This window comes from Tachypleus tridentatus, chromosome 3 (assembly GCF_004210375.1).
Source record: "Tachypleus tridentatus isolate NWPU-2018 chromosome 3, ASM421037v1, whole genome shotgun sequence".
NCBI classification, from domain to species: Eukaryota; Metazoa; Arthropoda; class Merostomata; order Xiphosura; family Limulidae; genus Tachypleus; species Tachypleus tridentatus.
This window is the reverse complement of record NC_134827.1, coordinates 96,737,213-96,754,173: the sequence shown is the minus strand read 5'-3', so window position 1 is coordinate 96,754,173 and position 16,961 is coordinate 96,737,213. Positions and strand designations below refer to the sequence as shown.

Below are 16,961 nucleotides of genomic sequence, written 5' to 3'. Positions count from 1 at the left end.
TCAAACTACCTTGAAAAACATCAGTAATGACTGATTAATTTCTATTCTATTCATGGCATTTATGTTAAACTATTGTAACAATTTTACAATGACCTTAAAGTGAGGCTAGAGGTCAGAAGTTATTAAAACTGTGATTATTACTGATATACATGCATATCTATGAAAAAGAATGCTCTTTCATGAAATTTTTGCATTTCTGAGAGTTTATTGGTACAATCTGCCTCCCAAGATGTCTAGATGTACTGAAATATTCAAGTGGTTCTGTGTGCATGTATAAATGTTTTAGTTATGAGTTTACTTTATGCCAGCTTGATCCCAATGTTTATTCATACATTTCTGGTCTCATTTCTTTCCTACATTGTGATATATGTAGGATGTAAACATTTAAAGGTATTACAATTATGATTGGAATATTCTGAATAACAGTATTGATATAAACTTCCAGTTAGGGCAAACTGGGTATTTAAAGCAAAACTAAAAATGAACTTTGCAGTTATTAAATAAGAAGTGCATGTCTATAGCATGAAGCGTATTTAGTGGGGCTGATGTAGCCATAAACAAACTTTATTTTCTATCAAATTGTGTGCTTGAGTGGAGTAGTAGTTATTCTAATAATCTTTGAGTGTTTTATTTCATGTAGATTTTGATCTGTCATGGCAAAAAGTTTAAGGAATTTTATAGTGGCTATATATTTCATGCTCACCGTATAAACTTGTGAACTTTCACATTGAATATCTTTTATCATTTAATTAGAACAGACTCTTGTGACTAAAATATTTTTTCTTTAATGGATATTAGTAAAATAAGTTAACCAAAAACACAGTGTAAGTCAGTTGTTTCCAATAACTATCATGATATGTACATTTTAAAAATTGAAGACTGTAGTGATGAACAAAACTGTTTTGACTTGCATAAAATTATTACAGAAAAAAATTAAATATTTGCCCTTATTTGTAGTTAGCTTATTTTCTGTAACCTTAAAAGCAGCTGCCAGTTAAAATCCTATAATTCAGCTGTGTGTTTACATCACATTTTGTAACTATAAAGAATTCAGTAATTAATACTTGAAACCGTCTGTACTGGGGAAACCGTGGTCATTAATAAGTAAAGTTTTTGTGAAACATGTTGTGTTTGATATTATCCTTAATTCTGGATATCAGTATAGTTTGTCACTGCATTATATTTATGAAACCTAACTGTAAAGGGAGGGAAAAAAAAGAATTCTTGGATTTAACATTTAACTGAGTTAACTTATACTAGTGATATGTTTTGTGTGTCTGTGATATTCTTTCAGACAGTTAAGTTTGTTTACATTGACTTTCATTCACGAAAACTACCATTGTCATACAGATAATTGGAGAATAGTTAACAATAACTAGGTATACTGTTTCATCTAATTGAATGAATTGTATAATTTTTCTACATATTGTATTTATGCCATGTTCTTATGTGTGATAAGCTAGGTAAGTTGTTTGTCACGCATGTGTAACTATTTTAATATTCATGATGTTGGGAAAGACCTCAAGTAACAAAAATAAAACAGTGTGAGAGATAACATCAGTATTTGAACAAATGGCCTTCTGTGGGAGATGAAGTTTCACTGCATTTTCCAGCACAATGTGTTGCACTGTAATATGTTTGTTACTTCTCATGTTTGTGTGTGTAAATGTGTATAAATTAATAAAAAAAAATTAATAGTATATTGATTTACATTTTAGTATTTGTTGATTAAAATAATTCATTATTATTCTATTTTATATTAAATAAGAATTTAATCACATATTTTGTTTATATAGTTATATGTTAAAGGTGTTACTGGACTTCCATTGGACGTTGTAACCTGTAACCAGCTGGAGATCTCGGCCATTGAAAATACCCAAATTGTCTGTACCAGTTGTAAAGCCAAAGAGAAAGCAGTTGCCAGGTGTAGTGACTGTGCAACATTTCTTTGTGCAAACTGTGTTACAGCTCATCAGTATATGAGATGTTTTGAAAATCATAAAGTAAGATATCATTATTTATATTTTATTACTGCAGGTTATTACTTTATCTGTATAAAAATGTATTTTTAAAAGTATTTTTTAATAGTTAGCTGCAAGTTGAAAACAACTGTATAGTGATCTATTTAATCCTGATTTTAAAAAAAAACAAAAAAACAACAGGAAAGGAAGCCTCTCTTTGGTCATTTTTCTAAGTAAAGAGAGACCCCCCCCCCCAGTGGAATGGTGGTGTGTCTGCAGAATTACAATGCTAAAAACTAGGCTTTGATATTTGTAGTAGGCAATGCACAGATATAGCCCATTGTGTAGCTTTTTGCTTAGCTATAAACAAACAGAATCTTTAAGCAGTTTGTATAGATAATTTGGATCTTTAGGAACCTACGACATTATAGCTAAATTTTGATTTCTTGGAGATCCATGATCTTTCTAAACTATACAAATGTGATTAAATATGTTCTTTAGGTGGTTACATTTGATGAGATGAAAGCTGCTGGTGATGGATTAACTCTCCACAAAATCATCAACTGTCCAAAACACGTGGGTGAAGCCATGAAATTTTACTGTCATACTTGTGAGGTAGCTATTCTCAATTCCTACACTCATTTTTACCATAACTGGTTTATTGAAGTTAATGCATGTTTTGAATCTAAACTGTATTTTCTGCTGTTTAGAAGCTATTAATTTTGTGTTCGTTCAAATATTAGAGCATGCTTGTTGGTTGCTTCCATTATTTTATGTCTTCTTCATGAATGATTCCCAGCCTGTGGATGTTTTTTTTTTTTATGAGTAATATTTCTGTTTTCCTTGTTTTAATTTAGGATCCTTCCCAAGTACAACCTGTCAAACCAGATTTGTGTGTGGACTAATTCAGAGGAACAAAACATTTTGCAAAGATCTTCATTTCTCTTTCATAAATTGCTGTAGTCCCATCTGTCTACCTGCCTTCTCAGTTAAATTGTCTTCATAGATTTTTGGGAATCCCACTTTTGTGCAGAAGCTTCTCTGTCTTCCATTTATCATTCAGTCTTTTTTGTTTGGTCATTCTGTGCCTTTTTGTTTTGATTCAGAGTGGTTCCATCCCTTATGTTAGTGTTCTAATTCTGTATTTGGTATTATATCCTCATTTCTCTTTCATAAATTGCTGTAGTCCCATCTGCCTACTTGCCTTCTCAGTTAAATTGTCTTCATAGATTTTTGGGAATCCCACTTTTGTGCAGAAGCTTCTCTGTCTTCCATTTATCATTCAGTCTTTTTCGTTTGGTCATTCTGTGCCTTTTTGTTTTGATTCAGAGTGGTTCCATCCCTTATGTTAGTGTTCTAATTCTGTATTTGGTATTATATGGAAACTACCTTGTGTTACTTGTTACTTTTACTTGTTTCTTTAACCCAATGAAGTATTGTAGCTATAATTTAAGTACCATGATGTATGCAGATATCGTATTCATAAAGTGGATTCAAGGTTTTAATAAAGATGACTTGTAGAGTTGTATTAGTCACTTAGATCTGCCAAATCATCACATCTCATCACTGCATGCTCTCAGCAGTTTTTGTCATCAGTTAACTGAGCAGAAATTAGGTGGAACTGACATTTTTCTCTGCTTTTCTGTGTTATCTTTTTTATGTTGTTTGTTCTTTTCATCCAAAGCTGAATGGGGACATTGAATGAGCAAGGACATAGGGTGATCCTACAAGTTGATGGTGCACCAGAAAATTAGTTGTACTCATGGTGAGAAAAATAAATGGTGACTCATGAACTTCAGTGGCCCTTAGAAACTGGGATGATATAAAAAAGATTAAAAAGAATGCTGAGGGTTCTCTTCCCTTAAAGTGTGTAAAAATGTAATTATTTTTTTCAGTGTGTTTCTAAATTGTAGAAACTATTAAAGGTCACCGACATTGGAATTTTTTTTCCAAATGGAATAATTTTCGATCAACCTGAAATTGTCAGTTATCACTTGCAAATGAAGGATATTGTTGCTGTTACTGAGCAGCTAGTGATGCTACACAATATTTGTTTTTAAATGTATATTTAGGATTTATAAATAGAAATTTCCATGCTGTTTTGACTCCCATGGGAATTCTACTTGGAGTTGACCCTGCCACTCCTACTTACTTCTACACAAGCCTAAAAGGAGCATTAGTCCCACCAGTTCTCTGTAGCACTACTAAAGATCAAAACAAGAGAAAACTTTTAAGATAAAAGTTCAAACCTTCTCTTAGTCAAAAAAAAAAAAAAAGAATCTAACCCTTTTTTAAAACAGTTAAATTAATCTACACTTGTTTCAGTTGTATACCTCATTAGTAGGAGTTACTGATTAATGTCAGTACATAAAGTGTAGATATTACAGATTCTCGAATGTATTTGTTATGAAAGTAACACATAATGAAACATCAATGTTTGACAGTAGGTTAAATAAATTACAAGAAAATTTTTCCCTATCATTCAGCTTACTGTTTACAAAATCTTTGCCCAGCCTGCTTAAAGTGTTCAGCTTTCTAATATGTATTATATGTTTTCATTAAACCCATACACTGTTCTATAGGTGAAGGGTGAATATGACCCATGAACATGTGTTTTTTTTTTAAATAAATTATTTGTGGTGTTTGTGATACTGTTGGCACTACTTGATATGTTGATACATTAAAAATTATATTAAAGTAAGAGGTAATTCCTATTGAGGTTAAAAATCCTTGTATTGTACCAGGATTTGGTTTTGAAAATGTTTGAGTTTCAGTTTATAAATCTATACTTGAATCCATTTCCATCTGAATAGGTTCCAATATGTAATGACTGTATAGTAACAGACCACAAGCAATGTGACCATCACTATGAACGAATTTCTGATGTTGAGCTCAAACAACGTGAAGAAATTGAAAATTTGGTGAAGGAGAGTGAAGAGAAGATAACATTTTGTGAAATAGCTTCTTCCACTCTGCAAAACTCTCTCACAGACTTACAGGTGCAGCGAGATGACACGAAAACTGTCATTCAGGTATGTTGTGTGAAATGTTAAAAGATCGACTGAAAGAAACAGCATATCTTGTCTGTTTAGAAAACAGCATCATTGGTACTGACATAAACAGGTATTACATTGTTATTCAGTTCAACTTAATGGGTCTTGTGGGTGTACTTTGACATGAAATGGTCTAAGTGGCTAATTATAAAAAAATTAAATGGTGTATCCAATTACTAATAACCCCTTAAAAAGTCAGTAGTTGGTGTTTGATGGATTAATTTTTTTTCTACTATGTGACTGAATAAGCAGGCTATGCAGTTGTGTATTTTTTGTTTTTGATAAAGTAATATAATCCTTACCCCTTTGCCAGTTCTCTTTAAATAAATCCTATATACAATTGCATATATAGTAACTTGAAATAAGAAATGGAAGCATGATTTTAAACAACTGGTTGAATGGAAGATTTTTGGTCAAATCTAACTTTTGTTATAGTCAAAGGTTGCCTATTACCATCAGTGTTTGAATCTTTATTAAATATAGGTAAATAATCAAATAGACATTCATGGTGGCTCAACTCCATCTATGGAGGAGAAAAGGTCTTTTTATTTATCGATTACAAATGGTGGATGTAATATTGGCAAAGCACCTTTTAATAACAAAAATCATCAGTTTTGACAGACGTTTGTCATTTGTTTGTGCTAAGTTGCTGTTAAATTTGAAATATTCACTTAATTAACTTTAGAACAATGTATCACATTTTTATGTATCTCAGAAAAATTGTTCAAAACTGATTTATATTTAAGTAAAAGAAAACGGAATGAGATTAACACAGACATCAAAGTTGTGCATGTTTATTAAAAGTTGTAACTTGGGAGAAAGAGACATTGACATCCATTGTTCTTTTTTCTGTCTCACATTGGAAATCTTAACCAAATAACATAATTGTCAGTAAAAACTTTCCAAATAATATATAATTTGAATTTTTAAAAACTCAATTAAACTTGCATTTTTTATAGTGTTATGAAATTGCCAAAATATTGTTGAGTATTCTAATAAAGAAGTAAAGATACTTTTATCTTAAAATATATTTGTTATCAGAAAATTACATTTTATAAATGTATAATAAATGTCAACTCTGTTGATATTTATTGACATATTTTCTTGCTGTGTTTAGTCTCCCAGTTGCTATAGTCACCATTTTCAGCCATAATTCTTTTAAAAAAAAGACAAAGATCAGTGACCTATGACCTGACATGTTGTAATGGTACCAGGTCAGGCTAGATAACAGCATTTTTGACTGAGCTAAATTAATATGAATGAATGTAGTTTCTTTTCAATAAAGTAATAAATATAATTATTGACATTGTTTGAATAGCATTAACCTAAGAATAATATTCAAAAGATAAGACCCCTCAGTGTGGATTTCTGTACGTGGTGAGGGGACCTCCCAGGGAAGGTTCTGTTCTTTCAGTTTACATCCTCTGGGATCTAAAAGCCACCCACATGTTTGCCGTGTGTGGCGACTCGTGAAGGGGAGGAGAGGATCCTGGTGGTTGAGGGGTCCAGCCCTAACACACCACTTTGGCCTTGAATTCCTGTAGACCCCTTGGGTCAATCGGCTGGTCCACTTGGGTTAGAGTCAACCAAGTACTAATGTTGGAAGTTCTCAACGGGTGTTGTGGACATTGTGTCTGATGCTGGTGTTTGGGAATAGTGCTCACGAAACCCTGGCATTGCTGCAATGTCCTTGCATGACATTGTAGTGCATCCGCTCGTAGGGCTCCATGGTGGGTGGGGTCAGTGGGTACTGAAATTTTCCTTTTTCCTGTGGGTCCTCCAACAAAATATTTAAATAAAACAGTGAAAAAACAGTCAACAGGTAAACGACCACGTCTTGAAGACTCTGAGCAGCAATCTTCAACATCTGTAACACCTGTACCCCATTTTCTGAAATCACATTCTCTTTCAGAAAAACCTTTAGGGCAAATGTCTCCCTTTTTTATTCAGAAGGGACTAGAGGGACTTGCTGGCTCTCCAAAGTCACTAAAGAAGCTTCGATGTGAAGATATATTGGTTGAAACACCCACATTCCAACACAGTGAACTCCTCTTGAATTCAAAGGCAATTGGGGATGTACCTATTGAGGTTATCCCTCATGCTACATTGAATTCATCATGAGGAGTTATTGTTGACAGGGATTTGAAGCTGAACGTCCTCGGGTCCGAGATTTCTTGCTGGTCTCTCCACTCAAGGAGTTTCTGAAGTGAGGCGTATCTCCCTCGATGTTTCCAATGTCAGAGGTTCGCCACCAAAGTTGTCCTGTCGTGGTTCCCTGAAATGTGTTTGTTACACTGCCGACAAATATCATTCTTGCCCAAAATGGTTGGAGGAAAAAGAGGTGCAGCATTTGAAAACAACCCATAACATTAGTTATCCTGAGGCTTGGAAATTTATGTTCACCACTCCATCTCGGACATATGCTGCTGCACTTCATTCCACAACTACAGTGGGAGTGCAGACAGATCTCTCTGTACCTCCAAGAGAATCATTTTCAAAATAAATGAAAAGCCTTTTGACCTCCCTGGCTAAAAAGGTTGATGAATCGACTTCCACACCCATCTCTGTTTCTCTTATACAGTCCAACAAATATCAAGATCCACATCCTTCGGTTTCAAATACAGGCATTTCTTCTGATACATCTTTTTCTCCAACCCTACGATTCAAAACAATCATTTGTTTGCGTCCTCAGTCACTGGAATCCCCTTCCAACAACAAAGACCTTCCCAATCGTCTCAGGGCAGGATCCACTGAGGTCGTTAGACCTCTGAATAAGGACAGTAAGAAAAAAAGACGTGGTCATAAACAGAAGGGTTTTCCAGTCACTTCATCTACCCATCATTAAAAATGGCCACTTTGATACAATGGAACTGTCGAGGTTTACCTTCTAATCTGGATGATATCAAAACACTGATTGCTTCCTACCATCCTGTATGTCTTTCCTTACAAGAAACATTTCTAAAATCTGCTGATACAGTCACCATTTGGCTGTTTCCTCTGTACAGAAATGACAGGCTGTGTGATGGATGAGTACATGGAGAGGTGGCACTATTGGTTGATCAGCATGTGCCCACCCTGTCTCTGTCACTCAACACACCTTTGGAGGCTGTAGCCATCCATGATTACTTCGGTCATGCCATCACTGTTTGTTCTCTCTACCTGTCCCCTGGAGAGACATATGATCAATCAGACCTTCATGCTCTCGTTGAACAGTTGCCGTCTCTATTTCTAATCCTGGGGGGACTTTAATGGACATCATCCCCTCTGGGGAAGTGCTGTTATTGATGGGAGGGGTTGCTCTGTAGAGCATATGCTCTCTGATTGCAACCTTTCTCTTTTCAATACTGGTTCTTCCACTTATTTTCATGCACCTAGTCAGTCCTTTACTGCTATTGATCTCTCAGTTTGCTCCCCTTCATTATTTTCCCATTTTTCATGCAGGGTTGACAATAATCCACTAGGCAGTGATCATTTTCCCATACTTTTGAGAGAGACTGGCCGTGGTCAATGCCACCCTACCCGTGTGCCCCAGTGGAAACTGGATTAGGCAGACTGGTCCACTTTCACTGCTCTCGCAAAACTTGATCCTGCCATTGTGAATCAACCATCAATAGACGACTGTGTGGCAGCGGTAACTGACTGTATTATACAAGCAGCTGGCCAGTGTATTCCTAAAACCTCGACACATTTTCCACGATATCCTCGTTCGTGGTGGAATCCTGCTTGCCACTTGCCATGGAAGGCTCAAAAACGGGCCTGGGTTATTTTTCGTAGATATCCCACACTTTTGAACCGCATTGCTTTCCAACGGGCCCGTACACATGCTTGGTGGGTAAGATGTCAAAGCCAGAAGGAATCTTGGATTAAGTTCACAACTAGCATATCTTCTGCCACCAGTTCCAAGGTCATATGGGACAGGATTTGAAAGGTTAGTGGACACTACAATTCTGTCTCCTTCTCCATCTTACTCTCTGACAGCCAAGAGGTAGCTGATGTCTGGAGCATCACCGTTACTCTAGGTGAAAGCTTTTGCCAAGCATCTAGCACTTCTCCTTGTTCCTCCACCTTTTTGGCCATCAAGACTCGGGCAGAGTGTTCACCTCTTTCCTTTCAAACTGACTGTCTTTTTGACTATAATTGTCCCTTTACACTGGTGGAACTGAAAATGGCCCTTTATTGGTCTGGCAGTACATCTGTTGGACCTGATAATGTACACTATGACATGCTGCACCATCTATCTCCTGCTTCTCTTGATGTCCTACTAATTATCTTTAATCAGATCTGGCAGGAGAATGTTTTTCCTGATGCCTGGCACCAGGCTATTATTTTACCTTTCTCTAAGCCAGAGAAAGATCCCAAGATTCCTTCAAACTACCATCCAATTGCTTTGATGAGCTGTCTCTGTAAGACCTTAGAAAGGATGGTTAATGCTCATCTTGTTTGGTTCCTCAAATCAAACAACCTCCCCTCGCCCACCCAGTGTGGGTTCTGACGACAGCATTCCACCACAGACCACCTAATTCATCTTGAAACATCAATCAGAGAAGCCTTTCTCAAATGCCAACATCTTGTTTCAATATTCTTTGACATTGAGAAGGCTTATGACACAACATGGAGGTATGGTATTTTGTGAGACCTCCATATATATGGGTTATGTGGTCATTTACCCATGTTTATTAAAAAATTTTTAATGGACAGGAGATTCCAAGTTCATGTGGGTTCGACACTTTCCCATTCTTTTGTACGGGAACTTGGGGTCCCTCAGGGCTCTGTTTTGAGTGTCACACTTTTCAGTATAAAGATAAACACCATCACTCAAGAACTCACTGTTGCAAACGGGCTCTATGTTGACGACTTTCACATCTCGTGTCAGTCGTTGATCATGAGATATATTGAGCTGCAACTACAATCTGCCCTCAATCGTGTACTGAAGTGGACTACAGTGAACGGCTTTAATATTCCTCTCTCTAAAACCGTTTGCCTGCACTTTTGCTGCCAACGGGGTATCCACCCTGATCCTGAACTTCGTATTGATGAAGTTTTGTTGCCAGTGGTCCCTGAGACCAAGTTCTTGGGGCTTATCTTTAACTGTGAGCTGACCTTTATACCACACTTAAAGCAGCTACGGGTCAAATGCACAAGAGCACTGAACATCCTCCGTGTCCTCTCTACTGCCAGTTGGGGAGCAGATTGATGTTCTGTGTTAAAGATATATCATGCTCTTATTCGTTCAAAACTCGATTATGGATCAATGGTCTATGGCTCTGCCAGACCCTCGGCCTTAAAGATGCTGGACCCTATTTATCATCAAGGACTTTGACTCTGCACTGGGGCTTTCCACACCTCCCCAGTTCAGAGCTTATATGTGGAATCTCATGAACCTTCTCTGCACCTTTGCTGTTTGCAACTGTCTTTACTGTATTCTTCGAAACTTCGCTCCTTACCAAAGCATCCCACTTGGAGATGTGTTTTCCTTCCTCAGTGGGCCTTACTTTTTCAAAACAGGCGATCTGCCATTGCTCCTTTTGGCCTTTGCATCCAGGCACAATTGGATGAATTGGGTATGTCCTTGGAAAACATTGGAGAATCCACTAGTCAGCCCATCCCCCCATGGCTCATTACAGCCCCCAAATGTGACCTTTAAGTCATCTGAAAAAGGCAGATACTCCCGATTGGAAGTACAGTCTTTTATTTACTGAACATCTTTCGAACAACCTTTCTATTCCAATTTATACGGATGGTTCAAAATCAGGTGACTCTGTGGGCTCTGCCATGGTTTGTTGCGGTTCAGTGGTTGCTCGCGGAATCCCCTCTACAGCTTCTGTGTTCAATGCTGAACTGTATTCCATATCTCTTTCCCTGGATCATGTTGAAGCTGAGCAGTACTCCGACTGCACTATTTATACTGACTTCCTTAGTTCTCTGCTGGCCTTGGAATCACTTCATGTTGGTTCACACCCTGTTCTCGTGATATTCAAAACTGACTGGCCCATTTCTCATTAACATCTACTTCTATCCAGTTTTCTGGATACCAGGCCACGTTGGTATTCACGGGAATGGGCTTGCAGATGTGGCAACTAAATCTATCTGCTCTGGCACTATCACCACTGTGCCTATTCCGTACATGGACTATGGTCCTGTATTCAAGGTTCGGCTCCATACTAGCTGGCAGTCCACTTGGAGTGAGCAACGTGACAACAAGCTTTTTCAAATAAAACCCTATATTGGGCTTTGGCCATCCAGCTTCCGTAAGGTTTGGAAGGAGGAAGTTGTTCTAACTAGACTACGCATTGGCCACAGTTTTTAACTCATCGTTTTCTTTTATCTGGAACTGATGCATCAGTGTGTAGTCTGTGTAACAATCAAATCATTATAAGCCACATTTTACTTTCCTGCCATCGTTACAACTCTCAAGGATGACATTATTTTAAATATGTTCTGTCCCAGGGTTTGTCTGTAACATTGGACAGTGTTATTGGTGATGGTGACTCTGTCTACCTTGATAAAGTTTTTAGTTTTATAATGGCTATTAATCTTTTTAACCTCATTTAAGTGTTTGATATTTATTCATTACACCTTTTTTAATTGTGGTTCCCTTTTCAGAGTCTCAATCTCTCTAGTTCAGTTTGACATTGTAAAATGGCCAGAACATTAAATAACTCGACACCAGGACTGGAAAAGCCAACTTCAGGTGACTAGCGCTGCTGTTTGAACTATCCGTTTGAACTACTCGTTAGTCGTCCTGGCGAGTTGTTATTACACTTTTGCTGCATGTCATTTAACACTTTTATTACTTTACCTTTTAGTACGGGCCATAATGACACATAACCCAGAACCAGGAATGGAAAGACCAACTTCAGGTGACTGACGGTGGTTCTTGTACTACCTGTTAGTCTTCTTGGTGGGTTAGAATTATTACCATTCTGCTACAGGAAGTCCTTTACAACATTGTAGACTGGATGTCAACATTGGTTTTATGCTATTTCATGTTTTAATTGCTATTTTGTTTATACCTTTGTTTCTTTTTACGAATTTTACTACATTTACTTTACTTTTACCTTTTTACAGGACATTTGGCTAATTGTTTTACGATTTTGATAATGGCTGTTATGACAACATAACCCGGAACCAAGACTGGAAAGGCCAACTTCAGGTGACTGACGGTGGTTCTTGTACTTACCTGTTAGTCTTCCTGGTGGGTTATGATCATTAACATTTTGCTAGAGAAAGTCCTTTACAACTTCTCTTACTCTGCTTTCTCTCTTAACATCGTAGACTAGGTGTCAACATTGGCTTTATGCTTTTTCTGTTTTTCAATGATGTTTTGTCTTACCTTCATTCCCTTTTATGTATTTTCCTATATTTAAATTATTTTTACCTTTTTACTGGACATTTGGCGCAGATAGCCTAGCTATTTTGTGTCATAAAACTAAATCAATCCAATCAATCAATCAAAATATAAGGATTTGAGTCATCAGAATACCTTGCCCTTGCTTAGTGTATTTTGAACTCAACTAGGCTTACCTGATGTCTTGTCATAGAAGAAATTTTATGTAGTTTTTTTAACAAGTATAATTTAACACAAATTATTTTCAAGAATGGAGATAATTTCTAAGAGAACTATAACAAAAATTCCAGTACTGTATATTGTTTTTGAGTCTTCTGCATTTCCTATGAGGTTTTATTGTTTTCCTTATGGAACAGTAATCACTTCTTTCTGTGAAATTAGGGCTATCCACAAGAAAAGTCCACTGCTGGTCACAATCACTAATTAGTAATTATTTTACAGTCACTGCATGCAAAAAAACACATTGCTTGACCAACCTCATTTAGAAATAGGATAGAAAAATAACAGCTTTACTGACAAAAAATCATTTGGAAGTTATATAGGATGTTTTACAGATTAGCAAATGGTGTTTGAGATTTTTTAAATGAGCAAAAGTATTCTTTAATCTCAACACGAATCACTTTCCACTCTGAACATTGACCACTTTGACTCCATATATTTATGAAGAAATATTCTGTGAAAATATTTGTTTAAAAATTTGGACTTTTTTTTTTGTCTATGAATGACTTGTTGATTACTGAAAGCTTGAAAAAATTTTGTGTAGATAAACCAAACATAGAAGTTATAGTATGAATATTATAAAGGTCAGTTTGGGGTCATGAACTCAACAGGTTCGGCCAAACCCATAAAAGAAAATGAATTTATATCCATTATTTTATTAATTTAACATCTGTTATTTCCATATATAATGTACTTAATATAACAAGAAACTAAATCTTATGGACATTATTTTGAAATGTTAAGAGTGCTACTATTATTTCTGTCACATTTCTTTACCAAGAAATATAAATGGTTACTGTACGACTTACTGATCTAAGCTACAGCAGAGTGTAAAACAACCATAAGGTATTTAATACAAATCTGAATTTGCTCTTATTATTATTATTATTATTACAGAATATCTTTTCCTCACAATTTTTCTAGAACATTTGTTTAACTGAATGTATGTGTTCAGTTAGTTGGGCAAACCCCATATTGGAGAAGCAATCCATACTTTAATTTCAAATTTACAGAATGTGTCAATCTTTTGGTCAACAATACAAGTCTGTTCTAAAGATATGTTACTAAAGTTCTTGTGCTAAAGATATGTCTGTGAAATGCTAAGGTTAGCCTGACTTTGACAGGTGAAATGAAACGTAGAAATTCATTAATAGTGTTTTGATTCACACAGTCCATAAAACTGTATATACCATGTTTTTCTCATAAAGTTCTTTGGACAAACTGTTAATACAACTTATTTTAAGTCAGTTTATCAGGTCTAATCTGTATGGTTGAAGTGTGTGTGTAAAGAATAAACTTACTTTTATCCATTGTTTGTAACTTTTACAGATTGTATTTATGTAACATCTGTGATCTCCTAAGTGCATATTTCAAGTAATATATCGTATTAATAATTCTGACATAAAATGAATTGTACCATGTTAAAAGTTAATTTCTATGTACAAAGTTTTGGCATACACACTTTTACCCTCACCTGTGCACCTAGGACTAACGTATGCACAATGAGGATCAGAAACAACCTAGCGAATTCAACTCTTACAACTAAAACGTAAGAAAACTTGTTTATCCTAACATCATTGAAAACAGTTTATTCTGTAATAAAAATTAGGTGTTTTTATAAAGAGAAAGAAACCTCTCAAAATGGGAAACATTTTACGTGTCTCTCACAGTATCATATATCCTCATTATTTTTTTTTTTCATTAAATGAAAAAATGTATTTACTCAAAGTATTTATAATACAAATTGGTAAACTTCAAAAGTTGTGTGCATTTTTGAAGTGAACAATATTTTCCTAAGAATTGCTTTTGGTAACAAATATTTTACTATTTGCACAACAGGAAACCTTTAAAAGGTACCATGCAGTGTTAGATAAACAACAAGAGGATCTTCTTCAGGAATTGGAGAATGTGCATTCTGAAAAAGAACTGCTTCTCATGGAGACGCTGCATAATGTGGAAAGAACAGCAGACAAATTTCAAGATGCCTGTAAATTCACCAAAAAACTCCTTCAAAATGGAAATGCCATTGAAGTGCTCACCCTGAAACAGGTAAGGATGACACTTTCAGTTAAATATTCATTAAGATATAAAGGCGACTTTTCTTCTTTGGTTCGATCAAGTGCACCTTTTTTTTTTTTTAAGTTATGCACGTAAATGAAAATGAATTTTACCCTTTTTTCAAGTTAGCTCAAATTGTTTTGTATACTGTTTATGTACCTGTTAGATGTAAAAAAACAATATGGTTAATGTATTGTGTAACTTTGCAATGACTCCATGAATGTTTCCTGCTTTGTAATTTTCTTCTTGTGTTTCTTAATTTTGTTAAAAGTTAACTAAGCAGACTGATATCTGATTAATTTTTTTATAAAAGTCAGAATAATAGGAGAAATGAATCTGTAAAGTTAAAAATTAAAGAAAGTCTTAGATATTTTTTGTTAACATAAAAGTGCCAGCATTTTTTTCTTTTAAAAACGTTTTAATTTCTAAGAAAAGAAAAGACATTAGTTGTTTTCCATTCATAAAATATTCCTAAGGTATTCAAAGTACTACATAAGTTGTCACTAAGAGGTGATAAAAAAACATGATGTAATCTCTGCAATATTTGTTAAACACTTGATAGTTTTGCACGTAAAACATTGAACAGGAGTGCAAAACACGATTTTGTATGTTTTCAGTTCTAGATAAGGTGAGTTATTCTATTTATGTTGTTTGGATTACTTGTATTAAAGCCAAAAAAATACCACATTAAATAAGGTGAACTAATGTTCCAGGTTTTAGTAACTTTTTTGTATGTCAATTGCAATGACAAAATTTTGTTAGAATGAGGTTAGAATAACAATGTTTTCTATGTTTTATGGAAAGGCCAACTTCAGGTGACTGATGGTGGTTTTTGTACTTACCTGTTAGTCTTCCTGGCAAGTTATGATTATTACAGTCATGCTACAGAAAGTCCTTTACAACTTGATTTACTGTAGTTTTTTTATTGACATTGTAGACTAGATGTAAACATTGGTTTTATGTTATTTATTTATTTATTTTTTAACTTTGTTTTACCTTAATTTCCTTTTATGAATTTTACTGAATTTATTTTTACCTTTTTTATATGTTTTACTTTTTGTATAATCTTTTATAATTTTGACTCTTTGGACATCAGAAAATTAAATGCATATATTAGATCCCCCAGCAATATATTAAACACAAAGTAGACAGATCAGTTTCTTTCATTACTTTATTTATACTAATATACATTTTGTATATGATTACACATGCCTCAAAATTTAAACTTAAAGTAGTTTTGGTTTTAACAGCTGATTTTCTATCACTTAGTTGTACAGATTTTGAAAATATATTTCTATGATGTAAGGATATTTTGCAAAACGGGAAGAAAGACTTAACACAAATGTAGCAGAATATGTTTGGGTCATTTACACAACCTCTTGTTGCCATAATGATGAATAAATAATATTGAAAAGTACACACACAAACAAATAGTATCCAGAAATGACATGTCAAGTGGAATGTTAACTGTTTATATACTAGCAGTGTGTTTCTCATGGGTTCTAGAACAACTGATAAGACTCGTGTTATAATTGGTCTAGAGAAATCTATAGCCAGTGATTGTCAGCATTTTTAAGCATAACAAAATGTGATATAAGTTCAGTGAAAATCATTCACTGACACAAAAGTTCACATGATCTTTTGAGAGGAATCTGATGGAGCAAACTGTACATCATATTTTGTATTTATTGTGTAACAGTTATTGTAGAAAAGGTAAAACTTTCCAGGCAATAAAACCATTGCAAGCCTGTTTTATCACTTTCCTTTATGTGGCTTATTTTTGACATTTAAAATGTATCCCTACAGTTTGTCCGTTCCCAGCTTATGTATCTGATCAACAACACACCCAAGCCTGACGTCAACATAGAAATCAAGTTTAAATATGATGAGTCTAAATTTGAGAAGAGTATACAAGAGATCTGTGGATTTCTGTGCAAGTCTTCAATACTGCCAAAACCTGAAGACACTCCACCTCCAAATCAGACTTCTCCCATTCATTCAGCTTCTTCTCTTGATAACGAGGGGTTTGTTTTACCTCCTGATGTTCTTGGTGATAAAACTTCAGTGCCTTCATCTCTAGATGTAGACTTGGCCAGTAATGTTGTTGCTCAGTATAACTTGGCTCAGTTAGCTGGCATGGCGGAGCGTAGCTCATCTCATGAATCTTCTAACCCAACACCTCCACCAACCCTGTATGATCTTCTTCAGATTTCTGCTCCTGGTAGTGATGCAACAGTAGCAGCTCACCTAAATGCCCTGAACAACTTGTCAGCTTTGGCTAAACTTGGCTCTGTCTCAATGAATGATTCTGGTGAGTCGTTT

The 16,961-nt window shown here is 35.2% G+C and overlaps 1 protein-coding gene across 3 annotated transcripts in view; it reads left to right on the top strand.

Moving 5' to 3' along the window:
- The window catches only part of LOC143247533 (protein meiotic P26-like), a 47,064-nt gene that overhangs the window by 11,046 nt on the left and 19,057 nt on the right, over nt 1-16,961 (top strand). For all 3 annotated transcript variants that reach the window (XM_076495806.1, XM_076495804.1, XM_076495805.1), the window contains exons 3-7: nt 1,797-2,003; nt 2,463-2,576; nt 4,775-4,993; nt 14,421-14,630; nt 16,446-16,950. In XM_076495806.1, the coding sequence (XP_076351921.1) occupies nt 1,797-2,003; nt 2,463-2,576; nt 4,775-4,993; nt 14,421-14,630; nt 16,446-16,950 (1,255 nt within the window). The remainder of the gene's footprint in view (nt 1-1,796; nt 2,004-2,462; nt 2,577-4,774; nt 4,994-14,420; nt 14,631-16,445; nt 16,951-16,961) is intronic.